Source organism: Lates calcarifer, linkage group LG24, assembly GCF_001640805.2.
Source record: "Lates calcarifer isolate ASB-BC8 linkage group LG24, TLL_Latcal_v3, whole genome shotgun sequence".
Taxonomy (NCBI): Eukaryota; Metazoa; Chordata; class Actinopteri; family Centropomidae; genus Lates; species Lates calcarifer.
Window position 1 is genome coordinate 6,359,426 of NC_066856.1, and position 16,172 is coordinate 6,375,597.

The 16,172-nt window shown below is 38.5% G+C and overlaps 1 protein-coding gene across 1 annotated transcript in view; it reads left to right on the plus strand.

Annotated features, from left to right (window-relative positions):
* Positions 1–9,535, plus strand: part of LOC108898448 (phospholipid phosphatase-related protein type 4) — a 35,557-nt gene extending 26,022 nt beyond the window's left edge. Inside the window, 2 exon segments of the mRNA XM_018698307.2 lie at positions 1,291–1,464; positions 3,375–9,535. Of these exon segments, the coding sequence (XP_018553823.1) occupies positions 1,291–1,464; positions 3,375–5,084 (1,884 nt within the window). The 3' untranslated portion in view covers positions 5,085–9,535.
* The last annotated feature ends 6,637 nt before the right edge of the window (positions 9,536–16,172 follow it).

The following is a 16,172-nucleotide window of genomic DNA, read 5'->3' on the forward strand; positions in this document are numbered from 1 at the left end:
ACTGTGTTGAATCCACTCATCTCTAAAATGTCCACTTTTCAGGAACAATCTAATAAAATCTATTTGCAGGCTAGCTAGCTAATTAGCTAGTTAAGTCAGGAATTTTTTCCTCATATAAAGCAGGTCTCCTTATAATATATACTGTGCTACAGGTGACTAGGTGAACAGAACATTGAGAACTCAGCTATCAATGTCATTAGCAGTTTAGATCCTAATTGGCATGATCCTTATTCTTCAGCTACCACTGCTGACAAGGCACTGTCTGCTCTCAGCCATGGAAACTAGTTGACAGTCCTACCTCGTGTCCTAGATGTTCCTGCTAGTTTAGCTGTCAGTTCCATATATACATCAGACTGTCCACTCTGTCGCAAAGGCTGAAGTATGTCCAGAGACCTAGTTTTCCATTGTTCAGTAGTAGTAGTAGTAGTAAAAACTATATAATAACTATGTAATAAAAAACAAAAATATTATCAATGCCATTTAGCAGTCACCCTCACACTGCCTAATATATGTACATATATACGCATATACACACACACACACATATTAACATATTAATACTGACTGCTATTAAAGATGTCTAGAGAATGACCACAGCAGCCAATGACTGGCATATTTACCAGAGCTCCAGAGTGCAACCATGTTGGTCACACATGCAACCAAAGATATGTCAAGTGCTACAAACATTTTCAGCTACCTTCACTTCTGCTTCACCACCTGTCTATGCAGCATCTTTGGCAGAGACTGACCTCATCTAACTCCGAGCCAGATCCAGAGCCTAAAACATACGAAATATTTGGGTTCTCAAGAATGACTGGTCAAATCTGTGCTCAGAAATAATAAAACAGTGTTTAGTCTTTGCATTTACTGCAAAGAGTGTGGCCTAAGCACTGCACCCCTGTTTACATAAACGAATGGGAAATTACAAAAAGGGCAATGCTTAAAATGTATTATGCCAGTGCCAAAGGGAGTGCTGGAAAGTATTTGGTGCACCTAAATTATGTGTTGGTAAATTTAAAATTTAGGCTCACCAGTGCAACCAGTGTAAAAAGTTACTCTGGAGCCCTGTTAACCTACTCCAAATGAAAAGCTGACATTGGAGATGGTGACTCACACTTTGTGGAACACTGCCAATAATCAGACAATACAGAGAGAGTGGCCTGTTTAGAGGAGATAAATGCCAAATAATGCAGCCTGGGAAAGGTGATGGAATAGTACACTGTTATAACACAAAGCAAGAATCATAAGGACAACAGAAGATAAATCAGTGAATGCGTCATGTGTCCATAGATGTACTTCAACAGCACTCTGACGGACTCATCCAAGCTACTCAAGCCCCTGCTGGTCTTCTCCTTCATTATCTGTGCCATCATCTGCGGTCTGACCAGGATTATTCAGTACAAGAACCACGCCATTGATGTCTACCTGGGCTTCCTGCTTGGAGGAGCTATTGCTGTCTACCTGGTAGGGGGGCATTCCCATCAACTGTTCCCTTTACAATGGCTTTCCTGTACATGAGGTTGTTTCTATCTCTGATGGGTTCAACAGCAGCAGTCCTTTACAATGAAAGCTTAATTCCACATTGCAGCACTGCTAGGCTCAGGTCAAGTTTTCAACCAAAAACGAGTGTAGTGTAATTACATTGATGTAGAGTAATTGAAGGAAGAGCTGCAATATTAACCAACTACCACTGATATGAAGAGTGAAACCCTGTTTGTTACAGCATTCATTCTCAGATCTCTACTAATTTTGGTGAGAGCAGTTTCCATGCTGTGATTATTATATTATATGAATATTAATTAATATTTTCATATAAGAATAAAAGACAGATTAGATATTTGTCTGTAATTACTCAAGAGTGTCTTAAGCATGGGTCTACAACTGCAATATTGAAAATGTGAGGGAAGATTCCAGTCTCTAGAAATTTGTTAATGATTTCCAAAATATTTTTAAAAATATATATAATTTTTTTAATCTTTAAAAATGTAGTAGGGAGGGAGTCAAGTTGGCACATTGAGGGATTGCTCTGAGCTACAATCTTACCAAGCTTTTCAGGACTATTCAAGTTAAAAGAACTCATAATTGGCATATTTTAGAGGGTTGGCTAGAGGATTGTCTGAGTCTGAATCTCTTATTTTTTTATTGTAATTTTGTGGGTAAAAACTGTGGCATATTTTTCACAATTCACAGACGATGTTTGGTTGAGAAAATTAGAAAGCAGGGACTGGGTTCAGCAGCTGTCTGATAGTGGAGAACAGTCCTGGGATTATTTGTGTTCTCTGTGATAACCATGAGAAATATATTCTCCTAGCTGAGTGTATAGCACTGTTGTAAGTGATTATGGAATCTTTAAAAATCCTATAGTATATCTTAAATCTTTTTCTTTCAGATGAATTATTTAGCCATGGTGATGTTTTACCTGTTCTCTTAGTTGATCTAGTGCATCACAGATTACCATTAATCATGTCAACCATTTCATTCATGGAATCCCCCAGGCTGTGTGGATCTAGAGATCATACAAAGTCAGTAAAAATGAAGCCCTGCAGCAGTATTTTACTTTTTAATACTAATACTTTTCAAGTTTTAGATCCTTTGTGTGTCTAAAAGTGTTTCAAAATGCAAGTAAAAATGATGATGAAACAGTAATATCCACACTGATATAGTATCAATGCTCACCTCCCGTGTTTTTACTAAATCAACAATATGACCTTGTTTATGTGTAGACTCACTTACATGTTGTGTCAGGCCATGTAGTTTTTAGAAATTATTATTATTAATACGGATGTTGAAAGATAGTCATTCATAAGTCATCATGACATATGAGTCTAGTTCAGCCTTAAGGTTGAGAGCAACATATTCAAACAAAAAGAACTGCATAAATGAATGCTATTCTACCCCCTCCTCTTTCCTGCCTGACAAGTTGCTCAATGGTAAATTTTGGTAGACAGGTTTAAATAAGTGGTAGCCAGAGACCTTTCAAGGCCTGCTGTTAAACACAGTACTAGATCAGAGTGAGAGTGAGTAATAGTTGATAGCACTGGATAGCAGGAAACAGATTCATTTTATTGGCAGTGGGGGAATTCATCCTTGCACCCACTGGGAGAGTTCTGAATCCTAAACCATAGATTTGTTGAGTTGCTGAGTCCCCATTCCATTTGGGTGCTAACAGGTTGAAAAAGATATGGTCTTAATTTAGAAAAGCATAATTTGATTAAGTCATAAATAAAACTGAGAACTGAATTTTTAAACCTATTACATACACACAAGGGCTTCCAGAGCAAAACCATAAATGAACTAATTTTAGTATTAAACAAGATAAGCTTCAGTTAAATGTTTTACTCTAAATAATGTTTCTTGGTTTCCTCTGTTATCAGGGGTTGTATGCGGTCGGAAATTTCCAGCCTAGTGAGGAGACTGGCACCAGTTCCCCTCCACTGCTCCACCGCCCCCCCTGCTCTTTGCCCCACATAAGCCAAGAGGCCGTCCTCCACCACCTGCAAATGAAAGCCAGCATGGCTGGGGAGGCGGGCATACCCACCTCCCACTCTGAGGGCCTCCTCCACCGAGGTCTTCAGCAGCAGAGGCCTGATGACAGCATGAAGCGCTCCAGTGCAGATGTGGAAGTCATCTCCCCCCACAGCTCCCAGAGCAAAGATGCCATGGTCACCTTCAGCCACACCCTTCCTCGAGTGCACACCCCCCAGGCCATGGCGGCGTATGAGGAAGCAGCCAGACGTCACGCCGCCACCCTTCATCACGCCTCCATGGACTCTAGCCGCTCAAAGCAGCTTCTGTCTCAATGGAAGAGTAAGAATAACAACCACAAATGCTCCCTGCAGGTCCCAGACTCCTTCTCCTCCTCTGTAGATTCGTCATCTGGCCAATCCTCCCAGCATCCGCACCACCACGGCAGCATGGAGCTCCGATCCAGCTCTGAGCCATCGGCTATGGGTCTGAATGGAGGCTTTGATAGTCATGCATACATGTCCAAACTGGCCACAGGTGCTAGCACCACCCTGCCTAGTAACTGTAGTGGCATCACTGGAGGGGCCAGGATATCAATGCAATCCAGACCTGGGTCTTCACAGCTGGTTCACATACCAGAGGAAGCTCATGAAAATTACAACACCACCTCCCCAAGGACGGGGGGAGGAGGAGGAAATGAGGGAATGTCAACAGTAAATAGCACAGCTCAGGCAAATTGGCAAAGGGCGGCAGAGAAGACAACAGCCTGTCGGACTAACGATAATGGGCAGAACACCCAGCCACGAATCATGCAAGTAATTGCTATGTCCAAGCAGCAGGGCCTGCTACAGACCCATTCCAAGAGCTTAGATGAGAGCAGCATAGGCTGCAGCACCACGGGGAGTTGCCAAGGCTCTGCTCACTACAGGGTGCTAACTGATCAAGAACCTACCAACACCACCGGGCCCAGCTCACTGGGCAGCACCACTGGCAGTATTTCAGGAAGTACTGGAGCAATTGTCAGAGTAGAGGCCCACCCTGAAAACAACAGGCCTGTGATCCAAGCTCCAGCCACAGATGGAAGCGGATCATGGAGGTGGCGGTCCCTGGATCATGGCACTGGACCTGGTGGAGCTGCAGGGTCTGGCGGAGCAGGGGGAGGATCAGGTGGAGGAGGGAGTTTGAGGCAGTCCTTTGAGCTCAACGATCTGAATAGAGACTCAGAGAGCTCGGACTCGATACGCGAAGGGTCCATTGACAGGAAGCGCGCCAATCACATTGTTACCACCACTGCCACTGTTAGCACCCCGCCCATAGTTACTGTTCACACCCAGAACACTGGCCAGTCAGAGCAGAGGCTCCACCCCCAGGGTCTCTCAACCATAAGGGTCACCCCAGGGGATGGTAGTGGTCCAGGATCTGGAGGAGGTGGTGGTGGAGGAGGAGGCCTAGGTGGAGAGACCGCTTCAGAAACCCTCTCAGTCGCCTCCAGTCGGGAGTCCACGCTGCAGAGGAAGGGCAATAATATCATCCTGATTCCAGAAAGAGCTAACAGCCCCGATAATGCCCGGAATATTTTCTACAAGGGAACGTCGCTAACTCCCGTTTTCAAGGACTAGCGCATAAAATGACTTAAGACTTCTGAGAAGATGTAGCTAATAATGCAACACAGCTGAATTTTCAGAGAACCCCATATCTGTGACAACAGTCAGTACTACATGCCATTGTATATATCATTATATCCTCAAAAGAAAATGTTTTATTCAGCATGAGATTTTTGTACATGTTTACACTAAAGCACAACCTTTTAAGTGTTGTAGAAATAATCACTGTGTACTTTTGTGGTCACTCCTAAGGAAACCTATTGTAATGTTGATGCTGTGCCAGTGCTTTACGGGCAAGAGAACCTTTTTTAAACAATTCTGTATGTTTTTGGTATAAATCATCACAAAAAAAGAAGGAAATGAGTAGCACAGTAACGTTCAAACTGTAGCAAACTACAGCAAAATAATTGTATCATAGCTGTGAAACCAGTGTTTACTTTCCCGCACTGTAAATACTGTGTATGTTTGAAAAGGGTGCTACACCAGAAAATACTATTTACTATACAGCATACTATATAATTTGAGTAGATAAAGAATGATTTATTTTACAAAGAGTGAACAACTATGACATTAATATGTGACAGAGATATGTTTTGTATTTTCTCTTTTCTGTACAGATACCACATACTCAATACTGTTTTGAACCATAAGTGTGCTTAGCATTCCTTCTGTAGCTATGAAGTCAAATATGCTGTGACTTGCACTGAAATATGCGTTTACTGTACCTTGTATACTGTAAACCCTGACCTTATCTTTATATCCTGTACTTACATTTGGATATCCATGTCAGTCTCATATCTACAGCACAAAAAAAGAAGCAAAACACTGGAATATGCTTATCTATACCATAAGATCATTAGTACATTTCAAAAACTCAATGCAATACTTGACCTAAAGCTTTCCAATTGGATTTGGCAGGTTTCAATCTGCTTATTAGCTTTCTTTGTAGCTTTCAATGGAACACTTGGACATTTTGCAAAATACACTTGCTGCTGTTAAATCTGCAGCCTAATGCCAACATTAGCAGAGTCACAAAGTGGGGTTGTTCTTTCAGGGGTCTCCAGGAATAAAAAACAATATTCCTACTTTTTTTTTTTTCACAAAGGCATGGTTAGTTAACTGGAGGTTGGAGCACTACCAAGGCTGGATTGGCATGGAAGTATCCAAGTTAAATCACACAAGATGGACAACTATGTTAAAAAGTATCTATTCTCAGATAGAAAAAAAAAAGAGTAAAATTTACAAGCCTATGTATGAATGTATGAATTCCAAGCTGCATTTTGCTAAGAAGAATCCTGTCACTGAGCTTAAGATTCAGTTCGCTAACAAGTAAAAAAAACTCATACAGTCTGCAGCATAAATTAATAAATTCCTGAACAATTTGGTAACTGATAGAGTGTTTTGAATTTGCTGAAGCTATGCTTCATGGCTCTGACTGGCTTCTCCCCGAAAGCAATAGCATCCAAGGGTCATTGCCATCTCTTATACCATATAACAGTTTAAAATATTTAAATTGATGGCCATAAGAGACACAGCATTATCGCGGTATTCAGGAACCTCCCATCTATGTTTAGAAACACTGAGGAGATCATAAAAGGAACATATAGAAACAGCAATTTACAGTGGGGGAAAAAACCACTTTGGCTAATCTCCATTCATATTTGATAAACCTGATATACAGGTTGTGTTTTTTTGCCTTGTTGCTTTGATGCTACTGGTTTGCTCCTTCCTTCCGCTTGGCTAAACATATCCAGGAATCTTTATACTCCATGCACAGAGGTGAGACTGAGATTGATCTTCTCCTCTGACTCTGGTTCAAAGTGTTTCTTTAATCACCTCTGTCTTAGGAACATTTGAGCTACTTTTACATTTTAGTTCTTTGGAAGCAGAATGCTCTGTAATGCAATGTGCTCATCATTGTAGCAAAATTCAAACTTGTTTTGTTGTAGCCCACATTTGCAGGTGCTACATGTAGCATTTCTCAACAGGAACAGTTGCTGTCAAACTGTAATACCTCAGTAGAATAATCATCATCAAATGAAAACCTATTGGCATTTTCAGCTTTGCTGAACAGAATAAGCATGTAACAGGTGATTTTTTTGCTGGGTTTAGCACTTCTTCCACCTTCTGCCGTATGCACTGGAAGAACAGCACCTAATCCCAGTTCTGTGCTGTAAAGTAATTTCTTTTGTGCCATAAAGTAACCAGCATATTTTCTACCATATCTAACCCAATGTATCAAATGCTATGTAGAGGCCAGTAGAGGCTGTTCATTTTGTTCAGAAACCATCTGGTTTGTTTATGGTGATAGTAACTATCTTAAATGACTATGTTTTGTTTTACTTTGCTTTGTTTTTCTCTTACATTAATATACAATACATACAGGATAGTGACTGACAGAGAAAGCTGATGGTGGACTGTTTCTCAGTTGAGGAATGGCAAAATCTGTTGTTTACATTGGTTTACATTATAGCGCATATCATTAATTTGTATCTCAGTGGTTAAATAAGCATCCACTGGATACAAAGTAAATTTGATACAAACACTCCAGCATTGGCACCTATGAAAATATTTTGCCAGAGTCACTATGTGAGAAAATTTGCCAAAGCTACAATTTTTTCATAGAAGAAAAATATAAATCATCAGATGGAATTTTCAGTATTTGTATAGCAAGCCTGCTTTATATTGTACATGATTTATTAACATTTGCATGGTCACTTTTCTATAGTGCATATCACAAGATTTTTATCATAAATGTTCTTTTATTTTGAATTTACAGAAGTGTTAAACAGTATGTACTTTATTTATGTGTTTCATAGTGAGAGTTATATGACAATCTTTTTTAAGTAATTGTTGCCCCTTCAGGCCATAACTACAGGCTGGTTTTCTTTTTTATTTTTTTCTTTGTTGCTTAAATGGTAAGTAATCCAGGTAGACTTATTATTTTAAATACAGTCTTATTTCAATGTTAGGCTTTGACTAATTCAGTCCTTCAAGCATTTAAGTGGCCAGATTGTGTTTTAAGCTGCATCTCAGAATAGTTTCTTGTGCCCACTATCATCACGGTAATTACTAGCACTAGTTTTGATTGCTCTCAAAAAGTCTGAACAATTTGTGGAGCACAGTCCAATGAAGGTTTAATTTTAGCATGAGTTAACTTGGATTGTGTCATTTGTTGACATATTAGCCAGCTCGGCTATATTCTTCACTGTTGTGCTGAGATGCATTTTATAGAGATGACTTGCCTATCAAATAACCACTTACAGTTAGATGTGAAATATGAAATACCGCAAAATATTAATTTACTTGCAAAGCACTATAAGGTCACAATCTGATGCATAGGTACACCACTGTTACAAAAATCTTACAGTTTATTTAGGATTAACACCTTCTCCCAAATAAGCTTATCCATTACAATGCTACAAGGTAAACAAAATTCAGTATTATATCTTAAAGGCTAACTTTGACTATATTTTCTTACTGTAAACAAATCCCATGAAAAGACCAAAACCAACAACACATTAGTCTAGACTCTCAGCCCACTGATTCCTACAGAATACATGACAATGAAGGAACATGTTCAAGACAAATTACAGAAATAAGTATACACAAGTACAGGAAATCATTTTCTATTTCAATATATAGGTAAGTTCAGTGCTAAAGATTTATTATGATGTGCAGTACAAACCATACAGTACTTAATCATGAGAATACAATTTCATACCAGCCTCTTCACAGTAGACATATCAAAGAAGTCTCCCATTTTTACCCCATAGAGAGACAATACATGATACATGTGAAACCAGCCTGTATGACATCACCTAATCATTATAACAAAACTGAACCTACATGATGTGACGGTGCAAGTTAAATTCTTTAGATTAAAGCCTTAACATTGTCCATACTCCCTTTAGGATGATGTATAAAACGAGCAGAACTCCTCACGTCCCACCTCCCAACACCTCACCCAGAGTAACATATCTAATATATATATTGGATAAGGAAAAAAAAAAATGACATGAATATTTCTATGGAATTGTTTTAAAGAATTTGTCTGATTTAGAGTCTGTCCCAAAGGCCTGTGAAATCAAAGAGTGTAATGTGACACATGGGTAGAAATGTAGATCCAATGGGTAAAACTGTGAATGGATGCTCTCTGCATGTGTAGCCTCTTGTGTTGTCCCTGGATGAATAATAAATGTTTTCTGATACTGTGATCAGCTGTATGAATTCTATGCAGCAAGAAAAAATAAACAAAATGAATTTATCATCAGTCGAGATTAAAATGAAAAAAAAAAAAGTTCAAAAGTTGCTTCTTTGTGTAACGGTCAAATATATCAAAGCTTTGATTGCTAAAAGACAGCTGAGCCTAGCAATCACAGAGTATTCAGAGCACGTTCATCAGGGTAGATGACAAATTGTGCATTGTCTAAATGATTGGAATAAATGTTTGCTATTGAAACCAACTGATGATTTCCTCTCATCCATGTCACCATTGTCATTTCAGGTTAACAGTTCTCTGGTTTAAAACCCAGAGTATTTTACTTAAGTAGCCTTGTTGATTATAACACTTGAAATATCTACATATGGAAATGTAAATAAGACCAAAGTCCAAGCTGAGTAAGAAAACTAAATTCACAGTTAGAGAAAGAAAGAAAGAAAACATATGAATAGGTTGACAAATGACTTGCTTCAGAATGATTTGACATATTTGATTATTTGTGTGTTAACATGTTTTAGTAATATGTATTGTATAGTTTTGGCATTTAAAATCTTCTATAGCTGGGGAGCTGCATTCTTCCACATTGGAAAATAATTTCTACAACAAAGTAAAGAAAAAAACCCACCCACAGGAATTGATTTACTACTGCTAGAAAATGTTCTAGCAGTAGTAAATCAAATGAAAAATGAAGAATATGCCATGGTCATGGACATTCTCTAAAACTTCTGAAATCGTTGTATATTATTGACCAGTGTCCACATGGTATTGCCCCCATGCTCCAAGTTTTTAACCACATCCAAGTCATTTTAAAGTAAAAGTAAAACAAAATGTCAAGTGACTTCTTGTAGCTGTGGAAAAAATGTTAAATGTTGTGAATGAATGAAGCTCTACATTTATGAAATGCAAATGAGTCACTAGGTAGTAGTTGGTGTGGATGGTGGGTATGATGGGTGTTTGTATCCTGACTCCCATCAGCCTAAGAAAGATTGTACCATTGGTTAAACATAAATAAACACATGTCATGTATTAAACCACACCACAATACTTCTCTATTTTTAACAAAGTGTGGTGAGTGCCTAAACATTAAAAAAAATGTTTAATAATGCTGTAGTCACTTCAAGTATATAAGTATATAAGTATAAACAGTGTTGGCTGCTGTAAGTGGATTAATCTCTTCATATAGCAAATATACTGCACTGTAATGCATTACTGAATAAAATCCCAGAGCTGTCTTCTCCTTTTTTTGACCCAGATGTGTCCTTTGAGATGAAAGCTTAATAATGCAGCATTAATTTCACACGTATTTAGGCACATTTTTTTCTTTCTTTAAAGAAGATCTAGTCTTTTTTTTCTCCTCTGCCCCAACTGCACTCTGCTATTGCTTTGTCTCTATGGCAGTGTAACAGAACTTGTTAGCATTGCCATGTGTAATTATCATCATTTGATTTAAAGTAGGTCATTGAAACAACCTAAATGGAAGAGTTGAGTCTATTGAAGAAAGCTCAACTAGTTGAGCTAAACTTAGTGCTACAGGAGTGTGTAGGAACATAAATATGAAATTTCAAATTCGCTTGAACAGGTGGTCTCAGAATTTAGGACCCCATTGTATGTAGACACACTCTCAGTAACACACACATACTCCAAAAGTGAGTTTATATGATCAAATAGAGAAAAAGATCTATACTCAAATGTATCACTCCTGCACAGACCACCAGAAAACGGATTATGGTAGAGGCATACAAGGATATGTACAACCAGTGTCAGAGAAGGTATTCACATTCTTTACTTAAGTAAAATCTTAGGTAAAAGTAATAACACTGCAATATAAAAATACTTCATTACAAATAAAAGTCCTGCATTGAAAATGCCACATAAGTATAGAAGTTAAAGTGCTGCTGGTGCAGAAAAAAATGCCTTTGTGACTGATACTATTATTTTACAGTCTATTACTGCATTAAATTGCATTATATATGTTTTTGTTATTTAATTAGAATTCATAAATTGATGATTACTTGAATAAAGTACTTGAATAAATGTACTTAGTTACTTTCCACAACTGTATAACTGTATAACAAGGTTTTTTATGTTTTATTCTATATCCTGATTTTGATTAAAATCAGAATAAGTAATAGGATGACAGACTATTATATTAATGGCAATGAAATCACTTTAGGAGGGGTTCAAACTATGATGATAGAATAATTCACTTTTGTGGCAAGCCAAGTTCATCTTTGTCCATGCCCACTGGGTCAGTAGTCTTTCACAGATAATGTTTCACCAAAACCTGACACCTCACTCTCATGTTTCCATCATCTTCAATGAGCCAAATGCAACAGTATCCATGTGCAGCTCGCAAGACTACAATATGGGCACACTACAAGTAATGTCTACTATAAGACACACCCACTTAGAAATTACCAGGCATAGCTCCTGCTACAAGTTACACGCTTCACATTTAGCCCCTGTCTTGCACTCCACAGACAGACCCTTCTCACCAAGTGTGATGAAATAGGGCTGACTGAAGAGGCTGTGTGCCATTTTTAGAAAAGCCACCAGGGATTAGATCATCACTGTACAGGGGCCCAGGACACTTGTGGCTGTTCATAAATATGGATTGAGACTATTTCAAGAGAATGGTTATTTATTATTAAATAATCCCAGTTTGGAATGATGTTTTTTTGCACTGCAGATCTTGTTAGAATTAACTCTCTGTTGACTTGCAATGTGTAGAAACTTGTGTCTCCTCTAAAACACACAGAGTTGCCAGCGGCATCAGTAACAGGCCAAGTAAAAAAAAATAATGAGCAGTAGACCAACTTGAAAAACATGGCATTATTGCATTTTGATAATCTTAAATGACAAGCTCTAAAAACCCTTGATCCTACAGTACACTAAGTAAACTCCACACATTCTGAGTTCACTCATATAAAAAACAACACTAAAGCTTCACCATTTGAAAAGGCTTAGTAGGCTGCTCTCAAACCATCCAGTCATGTCAGGTTTACAGTGAATAATTCAAATTACTGTAATCAATAATTTAAAAATACACACTGGAAATGCTAAAGCTGTCTCATTCAAAACAATAAAGAGCCCGACAAATTATTTAAAGAGGCATTGCGCCATGCCCTACATTGGGTCTGAAGAGATTTATGTCTGCTGTTAGTGTGGGATCGTATGGCTTCCAGTTTGATGTTTTGTATTATCCGTATCAGCCTTTTTTAGAGATCAAAATATTGTTCTCAGTGTCAGATTTGGCTGGCTTGATAAGCTGAGAGTGTATCTGGACTCTACGGGATTCTACGGGAATAAGGAAAACTAAAACAGGAAAAGTGAAGGTGATAGTGTTCAGCCTTACTGTGCCTGAGTCTTTAATAACGCCCAGCAGCATCCCAGAAATCCTTTATCTTTCCAGCACTCAACACAGTTCACAGCTGAGTTTCAAGTAAAAGAACACAAGTCGGTTTAAGGGGAAAGAGGGAATGTTTTTTACTACTAACCAAGCTCAGACTACATTATTGATGCTATGTTGTGCTCCGACGAACAAACTACAAGTTGGCTGCAAAAGTACGACTATACTCCATAAGGTGGTGGGGTGGTATTGGGATGTGGTTGCCTCTTAGTTTAGTGTTCCTGTTCAAACCAATAGTAACTATTTACCTCTAGCAGAAATATTAGCATTACCACAACACCAAGAGGACTTGTTCAGAGGACTGATGAAGCCTCTCGCTTTCAGGATAATGTTTTTGGCTCTCACTTAAATGTTGTTGTCAAGGAGCCAGAATCCCATTTTAGTTGTTTTAACTTATGAATGTCTTACCCACTGCTAAAAGCCTGCATGAATGTTTCTTTGTTTGTGTGTGTGTGAATTATTAAATGCCAAGTGCATGCAAAGTGTTTCTTCACAAGATTATCAACGTTGGAAAATTTTAAATGTCATAATAATCATGAAAAAACAGACTCCCCTAACTTCAAACCCTCTAAAGCCTGTCCCATATTTAGTTATTGTAGTAAATAGGAATGCTACAGACTTCACACAAAATGGTCAGTTTTGTAGTGATGGTGAAATTAACTCAAAACAGATATAACTTGCAAGAGTGACTTTATTCCAAAGTCATATCTTGTTGCCTTTCTCATGTGCTTTATTTACAGTATGGTAATCATGGCAATATATCAAATTGCAGCTAGTTGTGATAAAATATTATGTATAAAATACATAATACAGATTTATGTTTTATCATTATTATTAATGCCTTATCCAGTACACTTGTCACAGTGGTATGTTCAGTGACCTTCTAATCCTATTAAATGGCCAGACCAAACACAGACATGAAGCGCACTGACTGGTCATCCTAGTGATGAGTCACACAGCCGCTGACTCAGGATGACCTGCGTAATAGGATACATGTGGTAAAAGGCAGCATTCTTCAAACAGCTCCACTCCAGCTGTCAGCAGCTAAAGGTTATGCCTTAATTTGTTCTCTCGCACATGTGCAAAGTGACTGCACTCAGTGGAGATCAGAAGTCACAGTGTGCTTTACAATAAAAGATAAAAGGATAAAGGATAAAAGATGCAGTATAAAAATACTGGTAGTAATAAAAATAGATTAATATAACAGTCTAAAGTGATATGTCTAGAACTGATTCACAGTAATCACAGTGTCCACAGATCTGAAGTCCAATGGGAGAAAGTTCCAAAGTTAAGGAGGCATGACTTGAAAGGACAAGTCTCCTTTAGTTCTGAGTCTGGAGTGAGGCAAAACCGACAAACCCCGATCAGAATTCAAGCAGGTGCCTGAACATGCAGGGCTCTAAATGCCATCTTGAATTGAATGTGAAGCCAGTGTAAATACAGTGGGACTGGAATCACACAAAGCCTCTGAGGAAAGCTCAGTAATGTACTCTGTATTCTGGACTGCTTGTAAATGATACAGAGATGTTTTGCTAAAACACGCGAATAAGGAAATTAGAGTAGTCTCCACAGGATGAAATGAATGCACAAATAATCATCTATATCTCAGTGTGAGACACAATATGCCTGAGTTTGGCAATAATCCTGAGCTGGTAAAGAATCAAACGCTTCGCATGAGGTCCAAAGTGACTGAGGACTTAACAGATGGTGAGAAAGAACCAAGACTTTCCTGCACCTTAAAGACAAAAGGGGCACAAATAAGGTTCTCTGTAATCAACATTAAACCTTAAGATATTATGAGCTATCAGCTTTTAGACTGCCATTTAAAATAGACAATTTAGTCATATTTTGGCAATCAAAGGAGATTTATGATTCAGAGACTGACTGTCCTCCCGTTAAAAAAACAACACCATAAGACATCTGTAAAAGCAGCTCATTACAACCTATGGTTACTTTTTATTGTCTGGAGACCCCTAGCAGCTGTACTAATTATGAAGGAGAAAGTTGGGCGACATAGCATATAGACTATAATCTGTGCTGGGAAGTACGGGTCAACAAAACGCATAATTTTCTCAGAGGAGACCACTATTCATTTCTCAATTAGATATCATCTGCATAACAGAGATAAGCTGTATCTTTAAAACTCTTTGCCTTACTTCATGCCAGTCCTGACAAAAGCATGGCATTAACAACTGTCTGACAAACAGGCTCATATGTAATATAGGACAACATACTTCAAATGTATTGCATTAATTATACACCCACCAAAGCAGGGCTCAGATCAGCTTCATGTGTACGGTATTTGTATAAAGTTAAACTTGTGCTAAGCCCGGTGAGATCATCCTACAGTGATTGGTATATGAACTAAATCTGCCTGTGAGGCAGACGCTTTAAAAATCAGCTTTAAAGACAGCTGCAGCCTTATGTTAACTACGTGCTTGTGAAACGTAGCAGCAGTGGCATCATGATATCATGGCTGTGGCTGTTTATAGCACCCATTAATCTGCCACATGTACAGTTTAGTTTACAGCACACCTCTGTATGCCTGGTCTGAGACGTGTGTGGCGCTTACATTCTGTTTATGTCAGTTTATGTGCAGAGAATGGCTTAGTCTTTACATGTGTTTTGTGCATATGCATTGTTTATACATAAGAGAAAAATAAAGGAGATATTTAGCTGTTTTCTTGTTGTTCAGGTGTTTCACTGTGGAGACCAAATCATCCTAAAAAGTGTGTATTGTTGCAGTTTTCACACATTAACCATGTTGTGTTTCACACATTGACAAAAATAGTGCAATGCCTGTTCAAAATGTGCCTGGCGGTAGAGGTCATTTGCTTGTCCTGTAAACCTAATCTTAGTAGTTTTAGTAACACAATCCTTTCGCTTTAGTTCTAATGCTGATTAAAGCTGGGTTTATACTTGACACAATGAGTTCAGCTGTGTAACTCTTGACTCTTCAGTTTGTTCTATGTTGTCATCAGTATCATCACCAACATCAGCTATGGCATAACCTCTAAACACAGAACTATACATATATCCACCTTGACACTAGTGATCTTAACCAGTTTTGGGGGATGAGCCTGAAACGAAAACCCCTTTTTGACAGCTTGGTATTTGATTGCTTGATACTGACACTGATGTTACCACAAAGTGTCAGGGTCTGCCAAATGTGCCTGGTTAAAAATGACAGAGCAGAGATGGGAGAAAGCATTTTGTAAAAGTGTGTGTGTGTGTGTGTGTGTGTGTGTGTGTGTGTGTGTGTGTGCTGTTTCTCCAATGTGGGATCATAGAAAATCTAAATTGTGACCTTTTGGTAGCAGAGCAGAGAGGAGCTCTATGACCCTGCTCACAGTCACAACTCAGTCCATTCTGACACTTAATAAATCCAAGTTATTTGCAGATGTGTTTTGCTAACCTGTCACTCTTTTTCCCTAAAAGCAGCCAAGCAAATTGTTGTTTCCCAGTGTGCAGA